This window comes from Muntiacus reevesi, chromosome 9, assembly GCF_963930625.1.
Source record: "Muntiacus reevesi chromosome 9, mMunRee1.1, whole genome shotgun sequence".
In the NCBI taxonomy this organism is placed as follows: Eukaryota; Metazoa; Chordata; class Mammalia; order Artiodactyla; family Cervidae; genus Muntiacus; species Muntiacus reevesi.
This window is the reverse complement of record NC_089257.1, coordinates 2481533-2504876: the sequence shown is the minus strand read 5'-3', so window position 1 is coordinate 2504876 and position 23344 is coordinate 2481533. Positions and strand designations below refer to the sequence as shown.

The 23344-nt window shown below is 40.0% G+C and overlaps 1 protein-coding gene and 1 pseudogene across 1 annotated transcript; one reads left to right on the top strand and one right to left on the bottom strand.

Annotated features, from left to right (window-relative positions):
- Positions 1-12848: 12848 nt before the first annotated feature.
- LOC136174725 (olfactory receptor 5B2-like) lies at positions 12849-13793 on the bottom strand. The gene has a single exon (XM_065944908.1). The coding sequence runs from the start codon at positions 13791-13793 to the stop codon at positions 12849-12851; it is 945 nt and encodes a 314-aa protein (XP_065800980.1).
- Positions 13794-19648: 5855 nt separating this feature from the next.
- LOC136174583 (olfactory receptor 5B2-like) lies at positions 19649-21543 on the top strand (annotated as a pseudogene).
- The last annotated feature ends 1801 nt before the right edge of the window (positions 21544-23344 follow it).

The following is a 23344-nucleotide window of genomic DNA, read 5'->3' as shown; positions in this document are numbered from 1 at the left end:
TTCTGTCTAGTCAAGACTCTGGTTTTTCTAGTGGTCATGTATGGATGTGAGAGTTGGACTATAAATAAAGCTGAGTGCCAAAGAAATTTGAACTGTAGTGTTGGAGAAGACTCCTGAGAGTCCCTTGGACTGCAAGATCCAACCAGTCCATCCTAAAGGAGATCAATCCTGGGTGTTCATTGGAAGAACTGATGCCGAAGCTGAAACTCCAATACTCTGGCCACCTGATGCAAAGAGCTGACTCATTGGAAAAGACCCTGATGCTGGGAAAGATTGAGGACAGGAGGAGAAGGGGACGACAGAGGATGAGATGGTTGGATGGCAGCACCGACTCAACAGACATGAGTTTGGTTGGACTCCTGGAGTTGGTGATGAACAGGGAGGTCTGGAGTGCTGCGGTTCGTGGGGTCACAAAGAGTCAGACATGACTGAGTGACTGAACTGAACTGAACCCATGCAGGAGACATAAGAGACATGGCTTTGATCCCTAGGTCAAGAAGATGTCCTGGAGTAGGAAATGGCAACCCATTCCAGTATTCTTGTCTGGAGAATCCCATGGACAGAGAAGCCTGGCAAGCTACAGTCTGAGAATTGGACACAATGAAGCAATTTAGCATGCACACAGTGTGTATATGTGTATATGTATGTGTGTGTATGTACATATGTGTGTACAGTGGATAGTGTTATTATGTTTATTTTGCCACTACAAGAATTAAAGATTTGAGAAGTTGTGTGTTATTCTACAATTTCATTGAATGAAGAAATTTCAGGATTCAAGATTGAAATCCAGTTTCAATATAATAAAAAATATGTGTGCATTTATGCACTCTATTGTCAGCATATTTAAAGGTGCCTGTAATAACAAGGATGAGGTTATGGGGAAAAGGTTACATTGCAGTTTGATCTTGCTAGGGATCATTTGATTCTCTGTGCAATTTTAAAATGATCACTTCACACATATGCTTTTGTTTTAAACCTCCAATGGGAGACCAGCTGATGGTGTACAAGATGAAATTACTACTTACACAATCACAGTATCATGTATCTTATTTTTTAAACTTCTCTTTATTCAGATCTTTCCCGATAGCTCAGCTGGTAAAGAATCCACCTGCAATGCAGGAGACCCCTGTTCGATTTCTAGGTTGGGAAAATCCCTTGGAGAAGGGATCGGCTCCCCATTCCAGTATTCTGGCCTAGAGAATTCCATGGACCGTATAATCCGTGGGGTCACAAAAAAGTCAGACACGACTGAGCGATTTTCACTTTCACTTATTCAGGAAGCAGCAGGATTCATAATTATCACCAAATTCCTTACTAACCAAAGTTTTGACATTTATACTCCAGGTTTTACTTACTATTATAAAAATATTCAAAACATCTTTTTCTATACTCTAATAATTCATAGTGTGTGTAGTTTCCCAACACTTTTTACATGGAGTGCACTTTTTACTAAAAATCCCTGGGTTAGGAAGATCCCCTGGAAAAGGAAATGGCAACCACTTCAGTATTCTCACTTGAAAAATTCCTTGGACAGAGGAACCTGGCAGGTTACAGTCCATGGGGTTGCAAAGAGTCAAACATGATGGAGAGACTGAGAACACACACACAATGATATACACGGACTATAATAGCTTACCTTGATCCTTGACGAGAAGGGACAATCAATTTCGATTAGTGAGTGTGACATGAGAAATTCAGCCATAAAATAGTTCATCAATAATGAAAGAGGATCTATGTTTTAGGTAGTGGTCAAAAGGTTTCAAATTCTCTAAAGCAGAGAACTATGGAGGATAAAACTAACAAAGACGGAGGAGCGTGGGTTCAAATTTCAAATCCATTATCAATTCTTATTGTGCCTTGGAAGGAGTCACTTAACCTCTCCTTATTTGTAAGAATAACACAATAAATAATTTCTCTCATGTAATTTATAGATCTAGTCTCTATAAGTAGCAAATAAGGGAAGGTCAACATAATTTTTACATAGAGGTGATTTTCTTGGCCATGGTTGTAGGCTCATAGCAATTCCTCAGGTAGGAGGGAGACCTGTGTGCAATGACGATGATTAACATTCGGGTGAGTGTATGATGACCAAGGAGCTTGGCATGCAGTCATGCCCCTCTAAAATGATGTTTCGTGGAGTGTTGTTGGTATTTCAGAGGCTGGTGCAGGGAACCAGGAGTGAGTTACAGAGACACGGAACTCTCTGGGGATGCCCCCATGGGACAATCTATAGCTCCTCAGCCCACCTTCCCGGGGAAGAAACAATTGAACACCCTAGGGGACCTTATTGCACATGAGTGTGTGTGTGCATATTTTGGTATTACTTGTTCTTTCCTCTTGAGTTTTTCTAAATACATAATTCACAAATATTAAAATCTACACTTTTTGTATATAGTTTTTAAAATTTGGCCTAATGTATATGGTTATGTGTTACTGCAATCAAGATATAAAACCCTTCTATCATGTAAATAAAACCTGTAGCTCTTTCTGATCCACTTCTTCTATCCATGGCCCCTAGAAACCACATAAATGCCTTGGGTACAAAATTTGTCTTTGCAAGAATATCCTTAACTAGAATTCTAGCATATTTGGTCTTTGAGTCTTGTTTCTTTTACTCACTATAATGCAATTAATATCCATCAATGTTGTTAACTTGACCATCAGTGGAATTTTTATTTTTTTTTAAATTTTTTAAATTAATTAATTAATTAATTAATTATTTTATTTTTCAGTGGATTTTGTTATACATTGATATGAATCAGCCATAGAGTTACACGTATTCCCCATCCCGGTCCCCCATCCCACCTCCCTCTCCACCCAATTCCTCTAGGTCTTCCCAGTCCACCAGGCCAGAGCACTTGACTCATGCATCCCACCTGGGCTGGTGGTCTGTTTCACCACAGATAATATACATGCTGTTCTTTTGAAACATCCCACCCTCACCTTCTCCCACAGAGTTCAAAAGTCTGTTCTGTACTTCTGTGTCTCTTCTTCTGCCCTGCATATAGGGCCATCGTTACCATCTTTCTAAATTCCATATATATGTGTTAGCATACTGTAATGTTCTTTATCTTTCTGACTTACTTCACTCTGTATAATGGGCTCCAGTTTCACCCATCTCATTAGAACTGATTCAAATGAATTCTTTTTTAACAGCTGAGTAATATTCCATGGTGTATATGTACCACAGCTTCCTTATCCATTCATCTGCTGATGGGCATCTAGGCTGCTTCCATGTCCTGGCTATTATAAACAGTGCTGCGATGAATATTGGGGTGCACGTGTCTCTTTCAGATCTCGATTCCTCAGTGTGTATGCCCAGAAGTGGTATTCCTGGGTCATATGGCAGTTCTATTTCCAGTTTTTTAAGAAATCTCCACACTGTTTTCCATAGTGGCTGTACTAGTTTGCATTCCCACCAACAGTGTAAGAGGGTTCCCTTTTCTCCACAGCCTCTCCAGCATTTGTTGCTTGTAGACTTTTGGATAGCAGCCATCCTGACTGGCGTGTAATGGTACCTCATTGTGGTTTTGATTTGCCTTTCTCTGATAATGAGTGATGTGGAGCATCTTTTCATGTGTTTGTTAGCCATTTGTATGTCTTCTTTGGAGAAATGTCTGTTTAGTTCTTTGGCCCATTTTTTGATTGGGTCATTTATTTTTCTGGAATTGAGCTTCAGGAGTTGCTTGTATATTTTTGAGATTAATCCTTTGTCTGTTTCCTCATTTGCTATTATTTTCTCCCAATCTGAGGACTGTCTTTTCACCTTACTTATAGTTTCCTTTGTTGTGCAAAAGCTTTTAATTTTCATTAGGTCCCATTTGTTTATTTTTGCTTTTATTTCCAATATTCTGGGAGGTGGGTCATAGAAGATCTTGCTGTGATTTATGTCAGAGAGTGTTTTGCCTATGTTCTCCTCTAGGAGTTTTATAGTTTCTGGTCTTACATTTAGATCTTTAATCCATTTTGAGTTTATTTTTGTGTATGGTGTTAGAAAGTGTTCTAGTTTCATTCTTTTGCAAGTGGTTGACCAGTTTTCCCAGCACCACTTGTTAAAGAGATTGTCTTTTTTCCATTGTATATCCTTGCCTCCTTTGTCAAAGATAAGGTGTCCATAGGTTCGTGGATTTATCTCTGGGCTTTCTATTCTGTTCCATTGATCTATATTTCTGTCTTTGTGCCAGTACCATACTGTCTTGATGACTGTGGCTTTGTAGTAGAGTCTGAAGTCAGGCAGGTTGATGCCTCCAGTTCCATTCTTCTTTCTCAAGGTTACTTTGGCTATTCGAGGTTTTTTGTATTTCCATACAAATTGTGAAATTATTTGTTCTAGTTCTGTGAAAAATACCGTTGGTAGCTTGATAGGGATTGCATTGAATCTATAGATTGCTTTGGGTAGAATAGCCATTTTGACAATATTGATTCTTCCAGTCCATGAACACGGTATGTTTCTCCATCTGTTTGTGTCCTCTTTGATTTCTTTCATCAATGTTTTATAGTTTTCTGTGTATAGATCTTTTGTTTCTTTAGGTAGATATACTCCTAAGTATTTTATTCTTTTTGTTGCAATGGTGAATGGTATTGTTTCCTTAATTTCTCTTTCTGTTTTTTCATTGTTAGTATATAGGAATGCAAGGGATTTCTGTGTGTTAATTTTATATCCTGCAACTTTACTATATTCATTGATTAGCTCTAGTAATTTTCTGGAAGAGTCTTTAGGGTTTTCTATGTAGAGGATCATGTCATCTGCAAACAGCGAGAGTTTTACTTCTTCTTTTCCTATCTGGATTCCTTTTACTTCTTTTTCTGCTCTGATTGCTGTGGCCAAAACTTCCAACACTATGTTGAATAGCAGTGGTGAGTGTGGGCATCCTTGTCTTGTTCCTGATTTCAGGGGAAATGCTTTCAATTTTTCACCATTGAGGGTGATGCTTGCTGTGGGTTTGTCATATATAGCTTTTATTATGTTGAGGTATTTTCCTTCTATTCCTGCTTTCTGGAGAGTTTTAATCATAAATGAGTGTTGAATTTTGTCAAAGGCTTTCTCTGGATCTATTGAGATAATCATATGGTTTTTATCTTCCAATTCGTTAATATGGTGTATTACGTTGATTGATTTGCGGATATTAAAGAATCCTTGCATTTCTGGGATAAAGCCCATTTGGCCATGGTGTATGATTTTTTTAATATGTTGTTGGATTCTGTTTGCTAGAATTTTGTTAAGGATGTTTGCATCTATGTTCATCAGTGATATTGGCCTGTAGTTTTCTTTTTTTTGTGGCATCTTTGTCTGGTTTTGGAATTAGGGTGATGGTGGCCTCATAGAATGAGTTTGGAAGTTTACCTTCATCTGCAATTTTCTGGAAGAGTTTGAGTAAGATAGGTGTTAGCTCTTCTCTAAATTTTTGGTAGAATTCAGCTGTGAAGCCATCTGATCCTGGGCTTTTGTTTGCTGGAAGATTTTTGGTTACAGTTTCGATTTCCTTGCTTGTGATGGTTCTGTTAAGATCTTCTATTTCTTCCTGGTTCAGTTTTGGAAAGTTATACTTTTCTAAGAATTTGTCCATTTTTTCCAAGTTGTCCATTTTATTGGCATAGAGCTGCTGGTAGTAGTCTCTTATGATCCTTTGGATTTCAGTGTTGTCTGTTGTGATCTCACCGTTTTCATTTCTTATTTTGTTAATTTGGTTCTTTTCTCTTTGTTTCTTAATGAGTCTTGCTAATGGTTTGTCAATTTTGTTTATTTTTTCAAACAACCAGCTTTTAGCTTTGTTGATTTTTGCTATGGTCTCTTTAGTTTCTTTTGCATTTATTTCTGCCCTAATTTTTAAGATTTCTTTCCTTCTGCTAACCCTGGGGTTCTTCATTTCTTCCTTCTCTAATTGCTTTAGGTGTAGAGTTAGGTTATTTATTTGGCTTTTTTCTTGTTTCTTGATGTAAGCCTGTAATGCTATGAACCTTCCCCTTAGCACTGCTTTTACAGTGTCCCATAGGTTTTGGGTTGTTGTGTTTTCATTTTCATTCATTTCTATACATATTTTGATTTCTTTTTTGATTTCTTCTATGATTTGTTGGTTATTCAGAAGCGTGTTATTTAGCCTCCATATATTTGAATTTTTAACAATTTTTCTCCTGTATTTGAGATCTAATCTTACTGCACTGTGGTCAGAAAAGACGACTGGAATGATTTCAATTTTTTTGAATTATCCTTAACTAGAATTCTAGCATATTTGGTCTTTGAGTCTTGTTTCTTTTACTCACTATAATGCAATTAATATCCATCAATGTTGTTAACTTGCCCATCAGTGGAATTTTTAAAGTTGTATTCCATTTTCATCAGCTCCTCATTGTTGCATGCATGCTAAATAGCTTCACTCATGTCTGAATTTTTGCAACCCTACAGATTGTAGCCTGCCAGGCCCCTCTGTCCATGGAATTTTCCAGGCAAGGATACTGGAGTGGATTGCTATTCCCTATTCCAGGGGATGTTTCCAACCCAGGTATTGAATTCTTACATCTCTTGGGTTGGCAGTCAGGCTCTTTACCAGTAGTGCCAGAGACATCACGTTGGTTCTAGTGTTTAGTGATTACAAATAAAGAGAAATAAAAAATAGATTAAGACAAATAAAAATGAAAACATTACATATCAAATATTTAATAGTTAACAAAAACAGTGTTCATAGAGATCCTTACAGCTGTGAGTGTTTATTTCAGGAATGAGTAAAGATCTCTAGGGAAAAGAAGTGCTCACTAACACCAAAATTCAAAGAATGCAGTAAATAGTACAAATTCGAGTGGAGATAAGTGAAATAGACAATAAAAATATGTAATCTGTAATAGAAGGCATATGAAACTAATAAACCCTTACCCAGTTTTCTCCATATCCTGTATTTATTACTAAAATGTAAAAAATAACAGCTGCATGTATTTGAGTGCAACATGATATTTTGATGCACATGTACATAGTGAAATGACTGTCGCTGTCAATGTAATCAACATAAACAATTTTTCACATAGTTACTTGGTTTCCTATGTGTGTATTTCACAGCATTATTCACAAGAGCCAAGATTAGGAAGCAATCCAAGTGTCTCTGAAGGATACAAGGATAAAGAGATTATGGTATATATACATGCAATGGAATAATAGTCAGCCTTAAAAAAGGAGATCTTGCCCTTTCCAACAACATAAATATAGCCGGAGGACATTATACTAAGTGAAATAAATGAGAACTGGGAAGAAAATTGCTGCATGATCTCACTTATGCAGGTCAGGAAGCAACAGTTAGAACTGGGCATGGAACAACAGACTGGTTCCAAATAGGAAAAGGAGTACGTCAAGACTGTGTATTGTCACTGTGCTTATTTAACTTATATGCAGAGTACACCATGAGAAACGCTGGGCTGGAAGAAGCACAAGCTGGAGTCAAGATTGCCAGGAGAAATATCAATAACCTCAGATATGCAGATGACACCACCCTTATGGCAGAATGTGAAGAGGAACTAAAAAGCCTCCTGATGAAAGTGAAAGAGGAGAGTGAAAAAGTTGGCTTAAAGCTCAACATTCAGAAAACTAAGATCATGGCATCTGGTCCCATCACCTCATGGGAAATAGATGGGGAGACAGTGGAAACAGTGTCAGACTTCATTTTTTTGGGCTCCAAAATCACTGCAGATGGTGATTGCAGCCATGAAATTAAAAGACGCTTACTCCTTGGAAGGAAAGTGATGATCAACATAGACAGCATACTAAAAAACAGAGACATTACTTTGCCAACAAAGGTCCATCTGGTCAAGGCTATGGTTTTTCCAGCGGTCATGTTTGGATGTGAGAGTTGGTCTGTGAAGAAAGCTGAGCGCCGAAAAATTGATGCTTGTGAACTGTGGTGTTGAAGAAGACCCTTGAGAGTCCCTTGGACTGCAAGGAGATCCAACCAGTCCATCCTAAAGGAGATCAGTCCTGGGTGTTCATTGGAAGGACTGATGCTGAAGCTGAAACCCCAGTAATTTGGCCACCTCATGCAAAGAGCTGACTCATTGGAAAAGACCCTGATGCTGGGAGGGATTGGGAGTAGGAGGAGAAGGGGACGGCAGATGATGAGATGGTTGGATGGCATCACCGACTCGATGGGCATGGATTTGAGTAAACTTCGGGAGCTGGTGATGGACAGGTAGGCCTGGCATGCTGCAGTTCATGGGGTCGCAAAGAGTTGGACACGACTGAGCGACTGAACTGAACTGAACTGAACTGAAGAAAACTAAATACATAGAAACAGGTAGTAGAAGGTGAATCTTTCTGTTGCAGTGTTAGTTTTTTCACTTTTTATGGTGAAATGAAAATATCTCCTGCCATATCGATAAGCAAGAAATGTCACAGCCATCAGTGATTTCTGGCCTCCAAATGAGAATGAGGGCTCCCCAAACTGAGATCAGCAGATGCCTCCACCCCCCAGGGTGATTGCTGAGCAGCTGGGGGCAGGCAAGAAGCAGCCATCTCCACATCCACCACCCCCTAGGGTGAGCCAGAAAACAGGATTGGCCGCAGATAGCAGAGGTGCATATGAAAGGAATGAATTCCGGAAGCCAGAGGCTTGCATCTTCCCATACCGAGAGTGCTAAATTCCTTAACTTGATATCTGATCTTTGATGTTCAGACTGCCTGCTCCCTTTGTTGCATATATAGCCTTTGTTTGTATATAACCTGAGTTCCTCTCCTGCCTCCTTGGAGCAGCTTTCTCAGAGCTACTGAGATGCCATCTCCCGGTTCCGAGTCCTAAACATTCCCACCAAATAAAATAGCTCTCTACTTTCAAGTTGCAACTATATTATGTTCTTTGAAATAAGTCACTAAGTCAAGCTTACTGAACTCCAGGTGTTGTGGAACTAAGCCCCACCTCCTAGAGGTGGCAATGTTTTAACAGTTTAAGAATTCCGTTAGTGAGATTTGTCTCTTCTTCCCGATTTATTATTTACTTAGTCATGTATTTTTATTAGTGTGTTCTCATACATTTATACCTTGGGTTATAATCCAACTCTAGGTTATTTTTTTGCTCTAATTATTCCAGTTTTCACCATGTGAAACTTTTTCACTTGGTTCCTTTGTCTCCCTGACATAACACGAGCCTTCTGTTCTTTGAGCATTTCTTTACTTCGTGGCACTACAGAACACTCCGGGCATAATGCTCTTGTTTATCCTCTTCCCCCAAATTGGAATCAATACTTAAAAACTTGGTTGCTTAAAAGAACAGAAAGTTATTCTCTCACAGTTCCAAAAGCTAAGCATCCAAAGTCAGTTTCGCCGTGCCAAATTAGTGGTGATCCCTTTGGAGGCTGTAGGATCGGCTCCATTATTGCTCGCTTGTTCCATTTCTGGTAGTTGCATCGCGCCAATCTCTGTCTCCATAACTACTTCGCCTTCCCCTCCTCTGTGAGCCAATCTCTCTGACTTCTTCTTACAGGGATACAGGTGATTTCCTTTAGGGCCCACATGCATAATCCAGGACAATTGCTCAGTCTTAAACGCTTAACATAACCACAGCTGCACGGTTCCAGCCTACACAGGTTCACATGCGAACATTCTACATGATCTTTGAAAATTGGCTATAACACTAAATGATTAAGTTTCAACAGAGAAACATCATAATAATGACAGATGTGAATCTTATGATATACTTCACTGCCTACATGTAGCAGCATGACCGTCTTAGTACATTCCAGTAGGATCTTACCAATGCTGAGATGGCGAAGCCTACAATCAGATGGAGACAGCAAAAGGAGGCACTGGTGCATGTTCCCTTTGGAGTTTTAGTATAGAATTGAGTTCCCTGAGGATCTAATTAAATGCATAATGCTTGTGTTATAGCCACGCTTTCCGGGAAACAAATTCACTCAGAAGGACAACGCAGATAGTGGAGTGCAGTTTATTACACCGGCGGGCCCAAGGCAGAGTCTCCTCTTAGCCAAGGACCCCGACCAGCATTTGTGAAAATCTTTTATACCCCATGTGTATGTGTCCAAACCCACCACCCCAAATTCCTTGAGACTTACATAAACAAAGGAAGGGTAAATACAACTACAATAACCCCATCATTCACATGTTATGTGTTCAAACAGTTAATAAGCCCGTGGTCACATTCCAACCAGTTAATAATCGATAAGCCTATGATTACATCCCAATAGATACAGAAAATTTTTATGACCTGTCTAGAGGCAGGGGTGATTAGGGTATGTTTCCTCTTAGGCAATGAGTAACCTGGATGTGATCTTCAAGATTCCCCTGCCCAGAGGGGGTCTTATCCGTCCATTGTCATTCCCATAGGCGCTAAGCACAGAGTTCAGAGTCCACTGGAGAGGTGGTCGCGAACGGCCAGCACGGACAGACCTGAGATGGAGTCCAGGCCCTATGAATTCCTTCTTCGATTGTGCTTTATATTAGGATATAGAATGTATGTTATGCTCATTACAGACAGGTATTTTTATATGGACATTATGTAGCATTTCGGTTAGATGTATAATCAGTATGTATGAAGTAATTTTCCAAATTAACTGTGTAAACTTTTATATAATCTTATTAGTGCATTTTTATGATTTACCAAATGGAATTCATTTGGTGCTTAGTTGCCATTGTACAAGGCATCACTTGTGAATAAAATGTGTCGAGATGATTTGAGATTACCCAGTTGACGAGATGTCTAGGAAACCACTGTGCCAAAAGTGGGGCATGAAAGCCCTAATAATGCAAACTAAAACATTTCCCCAAAGCAAAAATAAGTTGTAACTCTAAAAATGCTCTAGAGGGTTACTAAGGGGAATAAGCTATAATGTAATAATCAATGGTTCAAAGATTTAATGTATAGTACAAAAGGACACAAACAATTTATTTGTACATTTGATAATTGTTTATTAAGAGTCTACTATGAGGGGCTTCCCTGGTGGCTCAGTGGTAAAGAATCCACCACTAATGCAGAAGACGTGGGTTTGATCCCTGGTCTGGGAAGATCCCACATGCCATGGAATAGCTAAGCCGCAACAGCTAAGCCTGCAGTCTAGAGCCCGTGCTCCACAACAAGAGAAGCTGCCACAATGAGATACCCACACACCACAGCCAGGAAGCAGCCTCCACTTGCCACAGCTAGAGAAAAGCCTGCTAGAGAAAAGCAGCAATGAAGACCCAGCACAGTCTACACACACACACACACACACACACACATATAATTATTTTTAAAAAAGAATCTACTATGAAATACATATCCATGATCTACTATGAAACATGTACTGAGAATCATGTAATGAGAAAATCAGATAAAGTCACTCTTCTTTTGGAGTTTACATTCTAGTTAGATGTGTGCCAAGTTGCTTCAGTCGGGTCCAACTCTTTGCAACCCTATAGACTGCAGCCCACTTGGCGCCTCTGTCCATGGCATTCTCCAGGCAAGAGTACTGGAGTGTGTGCCATGCCCTTCTCCAGGGGATCTTCCTGACCCAGGGTTAGGAAAAATATTTGACAAGCCAGTGGGCAAATAAATATTGACAAATGAGTAGTGATAAGAACTCTAAAAGACAATACAGGATGAGGAGTGTGTGTATGTGGGGAGGAGACAGTGACTGCTTTTAAAGATCAGGAAAGCTCTCCATGTTAGGATAACACTTAAAGACACCCTGAGTGAAGTAAGCAGAGATTCCATTCAGAAGGAACCTCAAGTACAAAAGCAATGAAACAGAAGCATGTGCAGACTTGTCAGGAAACAGCAAGAGGATCACAGAATGAGTGGAGTGAGGAAGCAGACATTGGGAGTGACAAGAGATGACCTAATTCAGCCAAAGTATGAACATTAACCATCTCACAGCATCTGTAGGCAGAAGAATGTACTGACTGGGCTTTGCTGGTGGCTCCGTGGTAAAGAATCCACCTGCCAGTGCAGGAGACACCTGTTTGGTCCCTGGGCTGGGAAGATCCCCTGGACACGGAGGTGACAACCCACTCCAGTATTCTTGCTGGGAAATCCCATGGACAGAGGAGCCTAGTAGGCTGCCTGGCATGCTACAGTCCACGGGGTCGCAAAGAGTCAGACACGTCTGTGCTACTGAACAACAACTCTCGGGGCATTTTTAAACATTGTGAAAATTTGAGGTCATCTGTGACGAACTGAACACGCTTTTATTTTCCTCTGTTTTACTTCTAGTGTTTTCATCCTTTCATAAAACCAAATGTTTGGCTTTTCATTCTTCAGAATGACTCAGTCAAGACAGAAATATAACTCCATTTAAATGTGATATTTATGTGTCTTTCAATAATGTGTGCCAGTAAGGCATGTACTTTCATTTAGAGTTACATAATATTTCTCTAATTAAGACACTTAGAAGAGATATTCAGCTAAATAAATAAATTAGACATAACTTTACATTCTAATGCCCAAAAGTCATCTTAAGTTATTTTATTAAAAACTACCTACACTTTATCACTGATATTACACCACTGTCACATGTATGTGACCACATGCCTCATGCCCACATAGAGCACATGTATGTGTTTCTGATCATAGCCTTGCTTGTCTCACTGATTTACATGTATGTTTGCACTGGCATGTGGTAGAGAAAAACCCTGTGTAGCAAGTGAATGAATCAAATCCATGAGTAAGGTTTTTGAGAGGAAAGACCCATAACATTGTAGTCTTTCCCTGAGCCACACTATTTCAAGTAGCACATTTCCAGACATAATTTATTATCCCTAAACAACATATTTTTGAAGTGGTAAGGCTATAGCTTTGGGTATTAAACGCATGGTGGGGCTTAAAAGAGAGAATAGAATAACCTGAGAAAAATGAATCTACATTATTTTTCATTATAAAACATTAAAATGCAAATCCTAAAGAGAATTTTGCCTTCCCCCAAACCTTCTTGAATGCACTTTTCACCTCTTTGTTCCTCAGGCTGTAGACTATAGGGTTCAGCATGGGGATGACCATAGCATAGAACACAGAGGCTGCTTTGTCCGTGTCCATGGAGTGATTGGAGCTGGGCTGTAAGAACATGAAGATGATTGTCCCACAGAAGATGGAGACTGCCGAGAGGTGACTAGCGCAGGTGGACAAAGCTTTTTGGTATCCCTTAGCTGAGTGCATCTTCAAGACAGTGACAAATATGAGAAGGTAGGAAATAAATATTACCAGAGAAGCAAAAAAGACATTAAAGCTTGAAATTAAAACGAGAACCACCTCTCTAACATGTTTATCAGAGCAAGAGAGAGCCATGACAGCTGGAATATCACAGAAAAAGTGACGGACCACATTGGACTTACACAGAGAAAGGCTGAATGTGCCCCCAACATGGATGGAGGCATTAACGAAACCACAGATGTAGGAGCCTATGGCCAGACGGGCACACACACTCGTCTTTATGGTGATGGTGTAATGTAGGGGTTCACACACCGCTGCATGGCGATCATAGGCCATTGAAGCTAAGAGGAAATTTTCCACACTGGCAAAGGCTGCGAAAAAGAATATCTGAGTAGCACAGGCATTGTATGTGGTGACCTTGTCTCCTCTAAGAAACCCAGCCATCACTTTTGGTGTGACAGCTGAGGAGTAGCCAAAGTCCACCAAAGACAGATTAATGATGAAAAAGTACATTGGGGTGTGTAGACGGGAGTCCAGCAGGATCAACGTGATCATCCCCAGGTTTCCAAAAACACTGATGAGATAAATGAGGCTGAACACAATAAAGAGGGGAATCTGAAGTTCTGGAGCATTGGTTAGCCCCACCAGGATGAAATCCATCACCTCTGTACCATTCTCCATGGGAATTTTCTAAATTCTCTGTAGTAATGAGAAAGCAAGGAACATCTGGTAAACAGCAAAGCATTTGCACTGGAATTATATAAACATCCTGTTATTTTATCATTTTATGATGGCAATAAATTATTCTTCACAATTCTCTGATCTAGAGCATAGGTTTGAAACAAAAAACCTAGCAAATATCTTATAGTTACATGCTGATTTATCTTACAGCTACATACTTTATGTTTTGGGGCTTCAAAGTCACTGTAGATGGTGACTGAGGCCATGAAATTAAAAGATACATGCTCTTTGGAAGAAAAGTTATGACCAACATAGACAGCATATTAAAAAGCAGAGACATTACTTTGCCAACAAAGGTTTGTCTAGTCAAAGCTATGGTTCCAGTAGTCATGTATGGATGTGACAGTTGGATTATAAAGAAAGCTGAGTACCAAAGAATTGATGTTTTTGAACCATGGTGTTGGAGAAGACTCTTGAGAGGCCCTTGGACAGCAAGGAGATCCAACAAGTCAATCCTAAAGGAAATCAGTCCTGAATATTCATTGGAAGGACTGATGCTGAAGCTGAAACTCCAATCCTTTGGCCACCTGATGTGAAGAATTGACTCATTTGAAAAAACCCTTATGTTGGGCAAGATTGAGGGCGGGGGTGGGGGGAGAAGGGGACGACAGAGGAGGAGATTGTTGGATGGCATCACCAACTCAATGGACATGAGTTTGAATAACTCATGGTATGGGATGCTGCAGTCTGTGGGGTCGCAAAGAGTCGGACATGACTGAGCGACTGAACTGAACTGATAGGTACATACTGTTGAAGCTGCAAGATCCATACAGAGTACATGCATTGCACAACTTCCCACTTGTGCAGATGAACAAACTAAAGTGCATAAAGAGGTTATAATTTGTCTAAGATCACATATTTACCATAAACACATCTCCCAAGTCTGATAACGTGAATCTGTTAACAGCTTGCATTTACATAGTGCTCATTCTCAGTACACATTTACATTTAATATGTTGGGCTTCCTTAGTGCCTAGATGGAAAAGAATCTGCCTATAATGCAGGAGACCTGGGTTCAACCCCTAGGTCAGGAAGATCCCCTGGAGATAGAAATGGCAACCTACTCCAGTATTCTTGCCTGAAAAATCCTGTGGACAGAGGAGCCTGGAGGGCTACAGTCCATGGGGTTGATATTAAAAACTACTTGATCCTCTTAACAGTCATACAAAAGGTTAAGTGTTTTGTGGACCTTTACAAGTGACAGAGAGAAGCTTTGAATCAAAGGCAGAGCTTGGACTCTGGAAAAAGGTACATATATATTAAAAAAGCAGTCCCACCATTTACTATTCATGAAATAACTTCTTAGAGCCTTTCTTTCTGTATATACAAAATGAAAAGTTTAATAGGACATCTAAAATTGGATTATTATAATGGTTAAATGAAAGAAAACATTTTTTAAAAAGCAAAAATGGGTGTTCACCACAATCCCAGTGATTTACTATGTGTGTTCTCATTAAGATAAAATGGCAGTCTCCATCTTGGTTTAGCAAATGTGGGCGGTGACAAGTAGGGTCTCAAGATGTGGGTGAGGTTGACCAATTCTAATTTGACCTATAAGATTCTAATTTGACCAATTAGAATCATACACTAAAAGCTATGAGTTTTGGCTTCGCTGGTGGCTCAGATGGTAAAGAATCCACCTGCAATGCAAGCAACCTGGGTTCGATCCCTGGGTTGGGAAGATCCCCTGGAAAAGGGAATGGCTACCCACTCCAGTATTCTTGCCTGGAGAATCCCATAGACAGAGGAGCCTGGTAGGCTACAGTTAATGGGGTGGCAAAGAGTTGAGCACGACTGAAATGACTTAGCACACCACAAAAACGATGGCTATTAAGTGTTTGTTGTTGCTAGTGGTAAAGAATTTGACTGCCAGTGCAGGAGGCATGAGAGAATGGGTCCAATCCCTGGAGGAGATCCCCTGGGAAGGTAATGGCAACCCGCCCCAGTATTCCTGCCTGGGAAATCCCATGGACAGAGGTGCCTGTAGGGCTGCATTCAATGGAGTCACAAAGAGTTGGACATGACTGAGCAACTGAGCGCACATATATTTTAATTAGAAAATGGGGAAGGAAGAAGAAATAAAGAGCAATATGATAACGTGTGCACCATCAACATATCCAGCTAGATCACACAGGTAATTCAATTCTTTCTTCCCTAAGAGAGAGATGAGAGCTATAGATGCCCTCATGGGCAATATCCCCAAAGAGCTCCATGTAACTATAACTCCTTCTTGATTCCCATGAGCAAGTCTCTGAAATCCCAATATGACTCAGTAGGACATCATTTTAGCTGAGATCCCTTGGCTGTCATCTATTCCTCTGATTGTTAGTAGTTGTAAATAAATGCAGGCATTCTCCCCCTGAACCCCCAACCTGAGGATTTGCTATGAAGCTGCAGTCATGGCCAGAGAAAACATTCTGGTGCTCTGCGTCAACCTCGAGGGATGGGATGGGGTGGGAGGCGGGAGGCGGGAGGCAGGTTTGAGAGGGAGGGGACGTATGTATGCCTGTGGCTGCTTCATGCTGATATACGGCAGAAACGAACGCAGTATTGTAAAGCATTCATCCTCCAATTTAAAATAAATAACTTTTAAAATATATTGACTGACTTTAAAATGATAGCACTTCAGCAAGGCGTTTTATAGAGCTTCCTTCATTTGCTAATCATAGGCCCAATTCTGTGAAATATACAGAAGAGGTAATTTTATTATTTCTTTTTCAAATTAGCAGAAGACAAGTGACTCTGCCAAGAGCAAAGTAAGAATTAGTGAAGTATTCAGGACTTTCTCCCAGGTTTATAACTCTATGTTGGGTTCTTTCCTCCATCTTTACTTGTCATAGCGGTCTTAGAATCTTTGGACCAGTGCCTGACAGAGAACATCCATCTCTAGCCATATACATGCATTATTCTGTGGTTAAAGGCTGATTCTACACTCACTATTTGGGACTCACAGTCTTTTCCAGCAGTAAGGTAAGACTTTATGTTTCATGTAAATTTTTAGTGAGTGTAATTCATGCAAAAATCTGTGGGGCAACTTTAACTACTATGAACTATTTGAGCACAGAAATAGATATTTTGACAATTTTCTTCCCTAAAACAGTAAGTTGAGACTGGAGTTTAAATGTCAAAACTTCCATCAATAGGAAATTTGGTGACACATGGAATATCATCATACTGCCTTCCTAAAAAAATTAGTAAAAAAAAATGTAAGTGATGTTGTAAGTCTTACTTCATTTTATTTACTGTTTCTTGTCCTTTTATTGGGAGCTAAAAAGAAACTTTAATTAAAAATATTAAAACACCAGAACAGAGTAAAATAATTCTTCTTTAGACCACAGAAGTGTTATAATTGAATTAGCAAGATCAATATTCCATTGTAATCTTTCCCCAATAACCTCACCCTCATCATTATTACTAGTATATTTATAAAGGCCAATAGAGAGGGGGCTAAAAAATAAGGTCTTTGATTTGACCACAGCTGAGTTTGAATTTTGAATCTTTAATTTTCCTCATAATAACTATGTAATTGTAGAGCCTCATGTAATTCTCAAATCCTCAGTTTTCTTAATGGTAAAATAGGAATAATAATACCTACCTTACAACATGACTGAGGATTAAATGAAAAGAGATGTGTATTTGTATATATATATATAAACACATGAATAAATAAATTAAATATATATCTGACAATTAGAAGTATAATAGTAAAGAAGTATAATAGATGGACTGCTAAAGGACTAAATTCAAGTAAGAAATATTTAAAGCACTCTTCCTACACAAGAAGATATTCATATAAAAATTTCAAACATGGGGCTCACCACCAAACCAGACCTGTAGGCAGGCTGAAGTCTGCCGACAAACTAGGAAATTTTCAACCCCTGACCTCTGTGGTTCAACTATGAGAAGATAGTAGTAAGAGAAAGGATTAGTTTCTAAAAAGAGGCTCTGGGAATTCCCTGGCAGTCCAGTGGTTAGGACTCCAGGCTGTCACTGCCGAGGGCCTGCGTTAATCCCTGGTTGGAGAACAAAGATCCCGGAAGACACATGGGCTGGCCAAAATAAATATAAAGAAGAGACCCTTTCAACCCAAGCCAAAAAGTGGATCTTAAAGGAGGAACCTGAGCAAGAGAGTCACTCGCATGGAGTGACCAGAAGAGCCGCTCTGCGAGGCTGTGGAGGGGCAGCCTGGGAGGCCCTGGAGGCCACAGGAAAATGTCAGTGGGCGAAGGTGAGAGGGAGGCCACAGGGCTACAGAGCCCATCCAGGCTTGAACCTTGCACTTCACTACCCACGTTTCTCAAACTATCATGGAGGCGATCAAGTCACCGTAATACTAATATTACATCTGCTGTGATCAGACTGTACTCAATGCCCAGCATTTTACTCATCATTTTTATTATGTTTTATCTCCTTTAATTCTCATAATAATACCTTGTTAAGTCTCATTAAGCAGGAAATTCCCCGGTGGCTCAGATGGTAAAGAATCCACCTGCAACGCAAGAGAACTGGTTTTGATCCCTAATTTGGGAAGATCCCCTGGAGCAGGGAATGACCACCAACTCCAGTATTTTGGCCTGGAGAATCCCATGGACAAAGGAGCCTGGAGGGCTACAGTCCATGGATTGCAAAGAGTCGAATGAATGAGTGACTAAAACTTTTTTAGTCTCATGACTATTTTCACTTTGTAAATGAAAAACATGGGTTCAGAGGAGTCAGGTCAGGCTCAGTGATTCCCAGGTAGTGGACGGCAGGCTGTGTGCACCGCATCTCAGAGCCCAGGCTTCTTGCTGGACGCTGCGCCCGCCTCGCTGAATTGTCTCTGTGGGTTGTGCAACCCCTCCCGCCCCGGTTATCCGACCACGTGCTTGTGTCTCTCAGTTACTTCACTGTAAAACTCCAAAGGCTGGGTTAGAACACGGGAGACATAGAGTAATTGTAAGCTGAATTAAGTTCAACTTGATTTTAAACTCAGTTAAGACAGTGGACTTACACTGGCAGTGTAATCACTTACAGTGGAATCACTCTGAAGGTGAAAATCACTTGGTTATGTCCTACTCTTTGCGGCCCCATGGACTGTAGCCCTCCAGGCTCCTCTGTCCATGTGATTCTCCCAGCAAGAATACTGGAGTGGGTAGTCATTCTCTTCTCCAGGGGATCTTCCCCACCAAGGTATCAAACCCACATCTACATTGCAGGCAAATTCCTTATCATTTGAGCCATGCCGGAAGCTGGGTACAAACATTGTTCTGGCAGTCATAATTTTATAAACTTAAATACAATACTCAGCCTTTGTGCTTCCTGAGTTAAATGAGGATAACAATCAATCTCATGGGGTTGTTGAGAGAAATAAAAGGAAATACGTGTCACGTGTCCAGAGCAGTTCGGGGCACTTGAGCAATTTAGACCTAAGTGTTTACTAGGCTGAGAAAAACTGAATTAACAGATATATTCATTCAACACAGTTTGTCTTAGTCAGGGCATAATGTTTTCTATATTTCAGTTCAGGAACTTACAAAATTTAAAAGCTGGAAAATGATCCATGAAGACCCCTCAGCTTCAACAGTGTGAAACTCTACAGATACTTTGAGCCTTAAATTTCATTTAGTCTGTACTTCAGATGTGGAGAATCTTGAAGTTCAAATTATTCCATTAATGAAATATTTGTATATGTGTATATATACACATGTGCGCCCACAATGCGGAATTAATTTCACTTTCAGTCTCCCATTTGTTTATCACTATGTTCCTTTCTTTTTTGTTGGCATAGGACTTCCTGTGATTCCAAAACTGCATCCATGGAGAATAACACAGAAGTGCCTGAATTCACCCTGCTGGGACTGACCAGTGACCCAGAGCTGCAGGTCCCCTTGCTCATTACATTCGTGCTCATTTACCTTGTCAGTGTGGCTGGAAACCTGGGACTGATCCTGCTGATCCTCTTGGACTATCGGCTTCACACTCCACGTACTTTTTCCTTACCAATCTGTCTCTGGTGGACTTCTGCTACTCCACAGCTGTCACTCCCAAGGTGATGGCTGGGCTGCTTGCAGGAGACCAGGCCATCTCCTACAATGCATGTGCAGCTCAGATGCTCTTCTTTGCAGCCTTTGCCACTGTGGAAAGTTACCTGTTGGCCTCAATGGCCTATGACCGCTTCGCAGCAGCATGCAACCCCCTACGTTATAAGACCACCATGACAGCAAGCGTGTGTACTTGCCTGGCTAAGGCCCCTGCTTCTGCGGTTTCCTGGGTGCCTGCACCCACACTGGAAACACCTTCAGGCTCTCCCTCTGTGGGCCCAGTGTGGTCCACCACTTTTTCTGTGATGTTCTAGCAGTCATGGCTCTCTCTTGCTCCGATAAACATATCAGTGAGCTGATTCTCCACATGGTGGCAAGTTTCAGTATCACGGTTGCCCTCCTGGTTATCTCGATTTCCTATTTGTTCATATTTACCGCCATCTTGAAGATGCGCTCAGCTGAGGGATATCAGAAGGCTTTATCCACCTGCGTGTCTCACCTCACCACAGTCTCCATCTTCTACGGGACAGGCATCTTTACGTACTCCCAGCCCGGCTCCCGCCATTCCATGGACACAGACAAAATTGCATCTGTGTTCTATACCATGGTCATCCCCATGCTCAACCCCCTGGTCTATAGTTTGAGGAAAAAGGAGGTCAAAAATGTTTTCAAGAAGTTGGTTAAGAAGGCAAAATTTTCTAAGCTTCACCTTTTAAAGTTACAGGATCCAAATGACTTAGTTTCATTCGCCTTGGACCTTCATCATGCAGTAATTCACATTTTAAGGCTCATACTGCACCTAAATTACTGAGGTAACACCATTCCTTCTTTGAAAATCTATCATCTAGAAAAACAAAAAAGATTATGTTCAAATATGTGATAGTTGATTGAGGATGGCCAGAGGAGACTTTAAGAATATTAAAATCCTGCTTGTAGTGAATTTTGTTAACTACATTTGATTTACTCACATGTTGATATTATCTTTATCACGTGGCAATGCTAGCATATATGAAAACACAGCACGCAGAAACCCTCTAACAGAAGCATATGTGAGAATCTCGTAAGTGCACATACACGCAGGAGTGAGAAATTTGTTAAAGGAGTTGGGGTATGGCTAGCTTTTAAATAAAAAATTTAAATAACCAATATATGTTCATGTCTGACATTATTTATCTAGTTGACAAACTGTTTCCAGAGTCCAGAATGAAGAAAATCGTGACTTGGGTTTTTAATAAAAATGCATGATTTTATTGGCATAATTTATTCAGCGCCACATATGTATAGCATTTGACAGAAATCAATATCTTTGTCTTTTGTCATCTGGTAGAAAGAGTAAGGTCACAGGGTAATCTTGAGAAGCAAGAAGCCCATAGTACAAGAAAAGGTCATCAGTCAATACAAATGGAACTTTTCTGTTGTCCCGTATGTGACTGCTGTCTCTTACATTTTGAAAAAAAAAATGCACTGATAATAATGTCATCCACTTTCCTCCCTGGAAATACTATAAACTGGCTAAAGTCACTCACTTATAAATACTGTGGTTTTAGATGAGCCACGTGGCGTCTCACCTCTTCGAGGCGCTCACGCCGCTTCTTTCACACAGTTCGTCGCTGTTCCTGGACGACCTCAGCATGCTTCATCCCCAGGGTCTCTGTCCCCGCTGTTTCTAAGGACCAAAGGCTCCCCCACAGCCTCCAGGTTTGCTTCAGTGATACCATCCCAGTTACCCCAGGCCCAGCGAGCACTGTCCCTTCTGACTTCCCTTGCTTTATTTTTCTTTGCTCTGCTCACTGCCCAAATCCTATTTATTTCTTAAGACTTTTAAAAATTAATTATTTGACTTTGCCAGGTCTTAGTTGTGGCCTGTGAGATCTTCACTGTGGCCTGTAGGATCTATTAATAGTTCCCGGAACAGAGTTTGGACCCAGGCTCCCTGCAATGGGAACATGGAGTTTTAGCCACTGCACCACCAGGAAAGAACCTTATTTCCTTCTTTATTCATTCATTTACCTTTCTCCCAAAAACATGCACTACACAAGAGGAGTGACTTTGTCTTCTTTATGAACAACTTCATGCACAATACGTGAATAATGATCTGATTCATACTCATAGTTCAATAAACATTTGTTTAAAGAATTCAGTTTGGTGTCCAGAAGTCAATATATCTGAATCGCTGATAATTATAGTTCACTACTCTTTAGAGAATCCTTCAGAACATAATTTAAGAGCATTTCAGGAGATACAGCTTGTTTTTCTGTATTCTTACTCAGTATTTGTACTTTTGGACAAATTAATTTTTTGGAAACCAACAGTATTAAATGATTCATATCAAATCATCTTAATTTTTCATTAGCGATTTTTTAAGGGGAAAATAACATATGAAATGAATTTTATTTAGTAAATCAAAAAGGCAAATTATGAGAATATGAGAAGTTTCCTACCTGATACAATTTGCAAAATTTCTCCATAAATAATTATTCATTTAACTCGAATGATTCTAAATGGACAAGACTTGCATAATTCTCACCCAGTTTCCCCTATTTTTAACATCCTATTTTATCATATTGGTCAAACTAAGTAACCAATATTAACAGGCTGCTGCTAAGTCACTTCAGTCGTGTCCGACTCTGTGCAACCCCATAGATGTCAGCCCACCAGGCTCCCCCGTCCCTGGGATTCTCCAGGCAAGAACATTGGAGTGGGTTGCCATTTCCTTCTCCAATTAACATGCTGCTATTATCTAAAACTTCAGTAATTTATTCAGATTATTATTGATATGTTCAGTTATGTCATTTTGCTCTCACAAATCTAATCCAGGACACAATATTGCATAGATTTGTTGTATCTCTTTATTCTCCTCTGATTTGTGACAGTTTCTCAGTCTTTCCTTATTTTTCTTGAACTTAATATCCTTAAGGAATACTGGACCAGTGTTTTGTTGAAAGTCTTTCAATATATGTTTGCTGATTTTTTTTTGGGTCACAGTTATACAGAATGTATAAGTTTTGAGAAAGGATAAGTGACATTTGTTATCACATCCTATTAGATAATACATTTTATCTGACTTGTCCCGGGTGGATGTTAACCTTGGTCACCTACTCAAGATACTTTTGCCAGGTTCTGCAATGTAGAGCTAACTTTTCTGCTTGCACACTCTATACTCCAGAAACAAATCATTAAGTTGAGGGCATGTTTAAGGTAGAAGGGAATATGCCCTATCTTCTAATGGAAGTCTAAATCTATTGCTTAGAATTTTTCTATAAGGAAGGATTATTTATTTGTTTGTTTGTTATTTATATCAGCATGGAGTCATGTATATTTGTCTTATACTTTGGTTACACGTTGGCACCATGGTATTTATTGCATTGTTCAAATTGTTTCATCTTTGGCCATTGGGAGCAATTTAAGTTTTACTCTGTTTCCTTTAATACATCCCAACTCTTTTGTCTTTTGGGTTCCTCCATATTTTCT

Bases quoted from the DNA above. Each gene is read 5' to 3' on its own strand.
- LOC136174725 (XM_065944908.1), bottom strand. From the start codon at position 13,793: ATGGAGAATGGTACAGAGGTGATGGATTTCATCCTGGTGGGGCTAACC.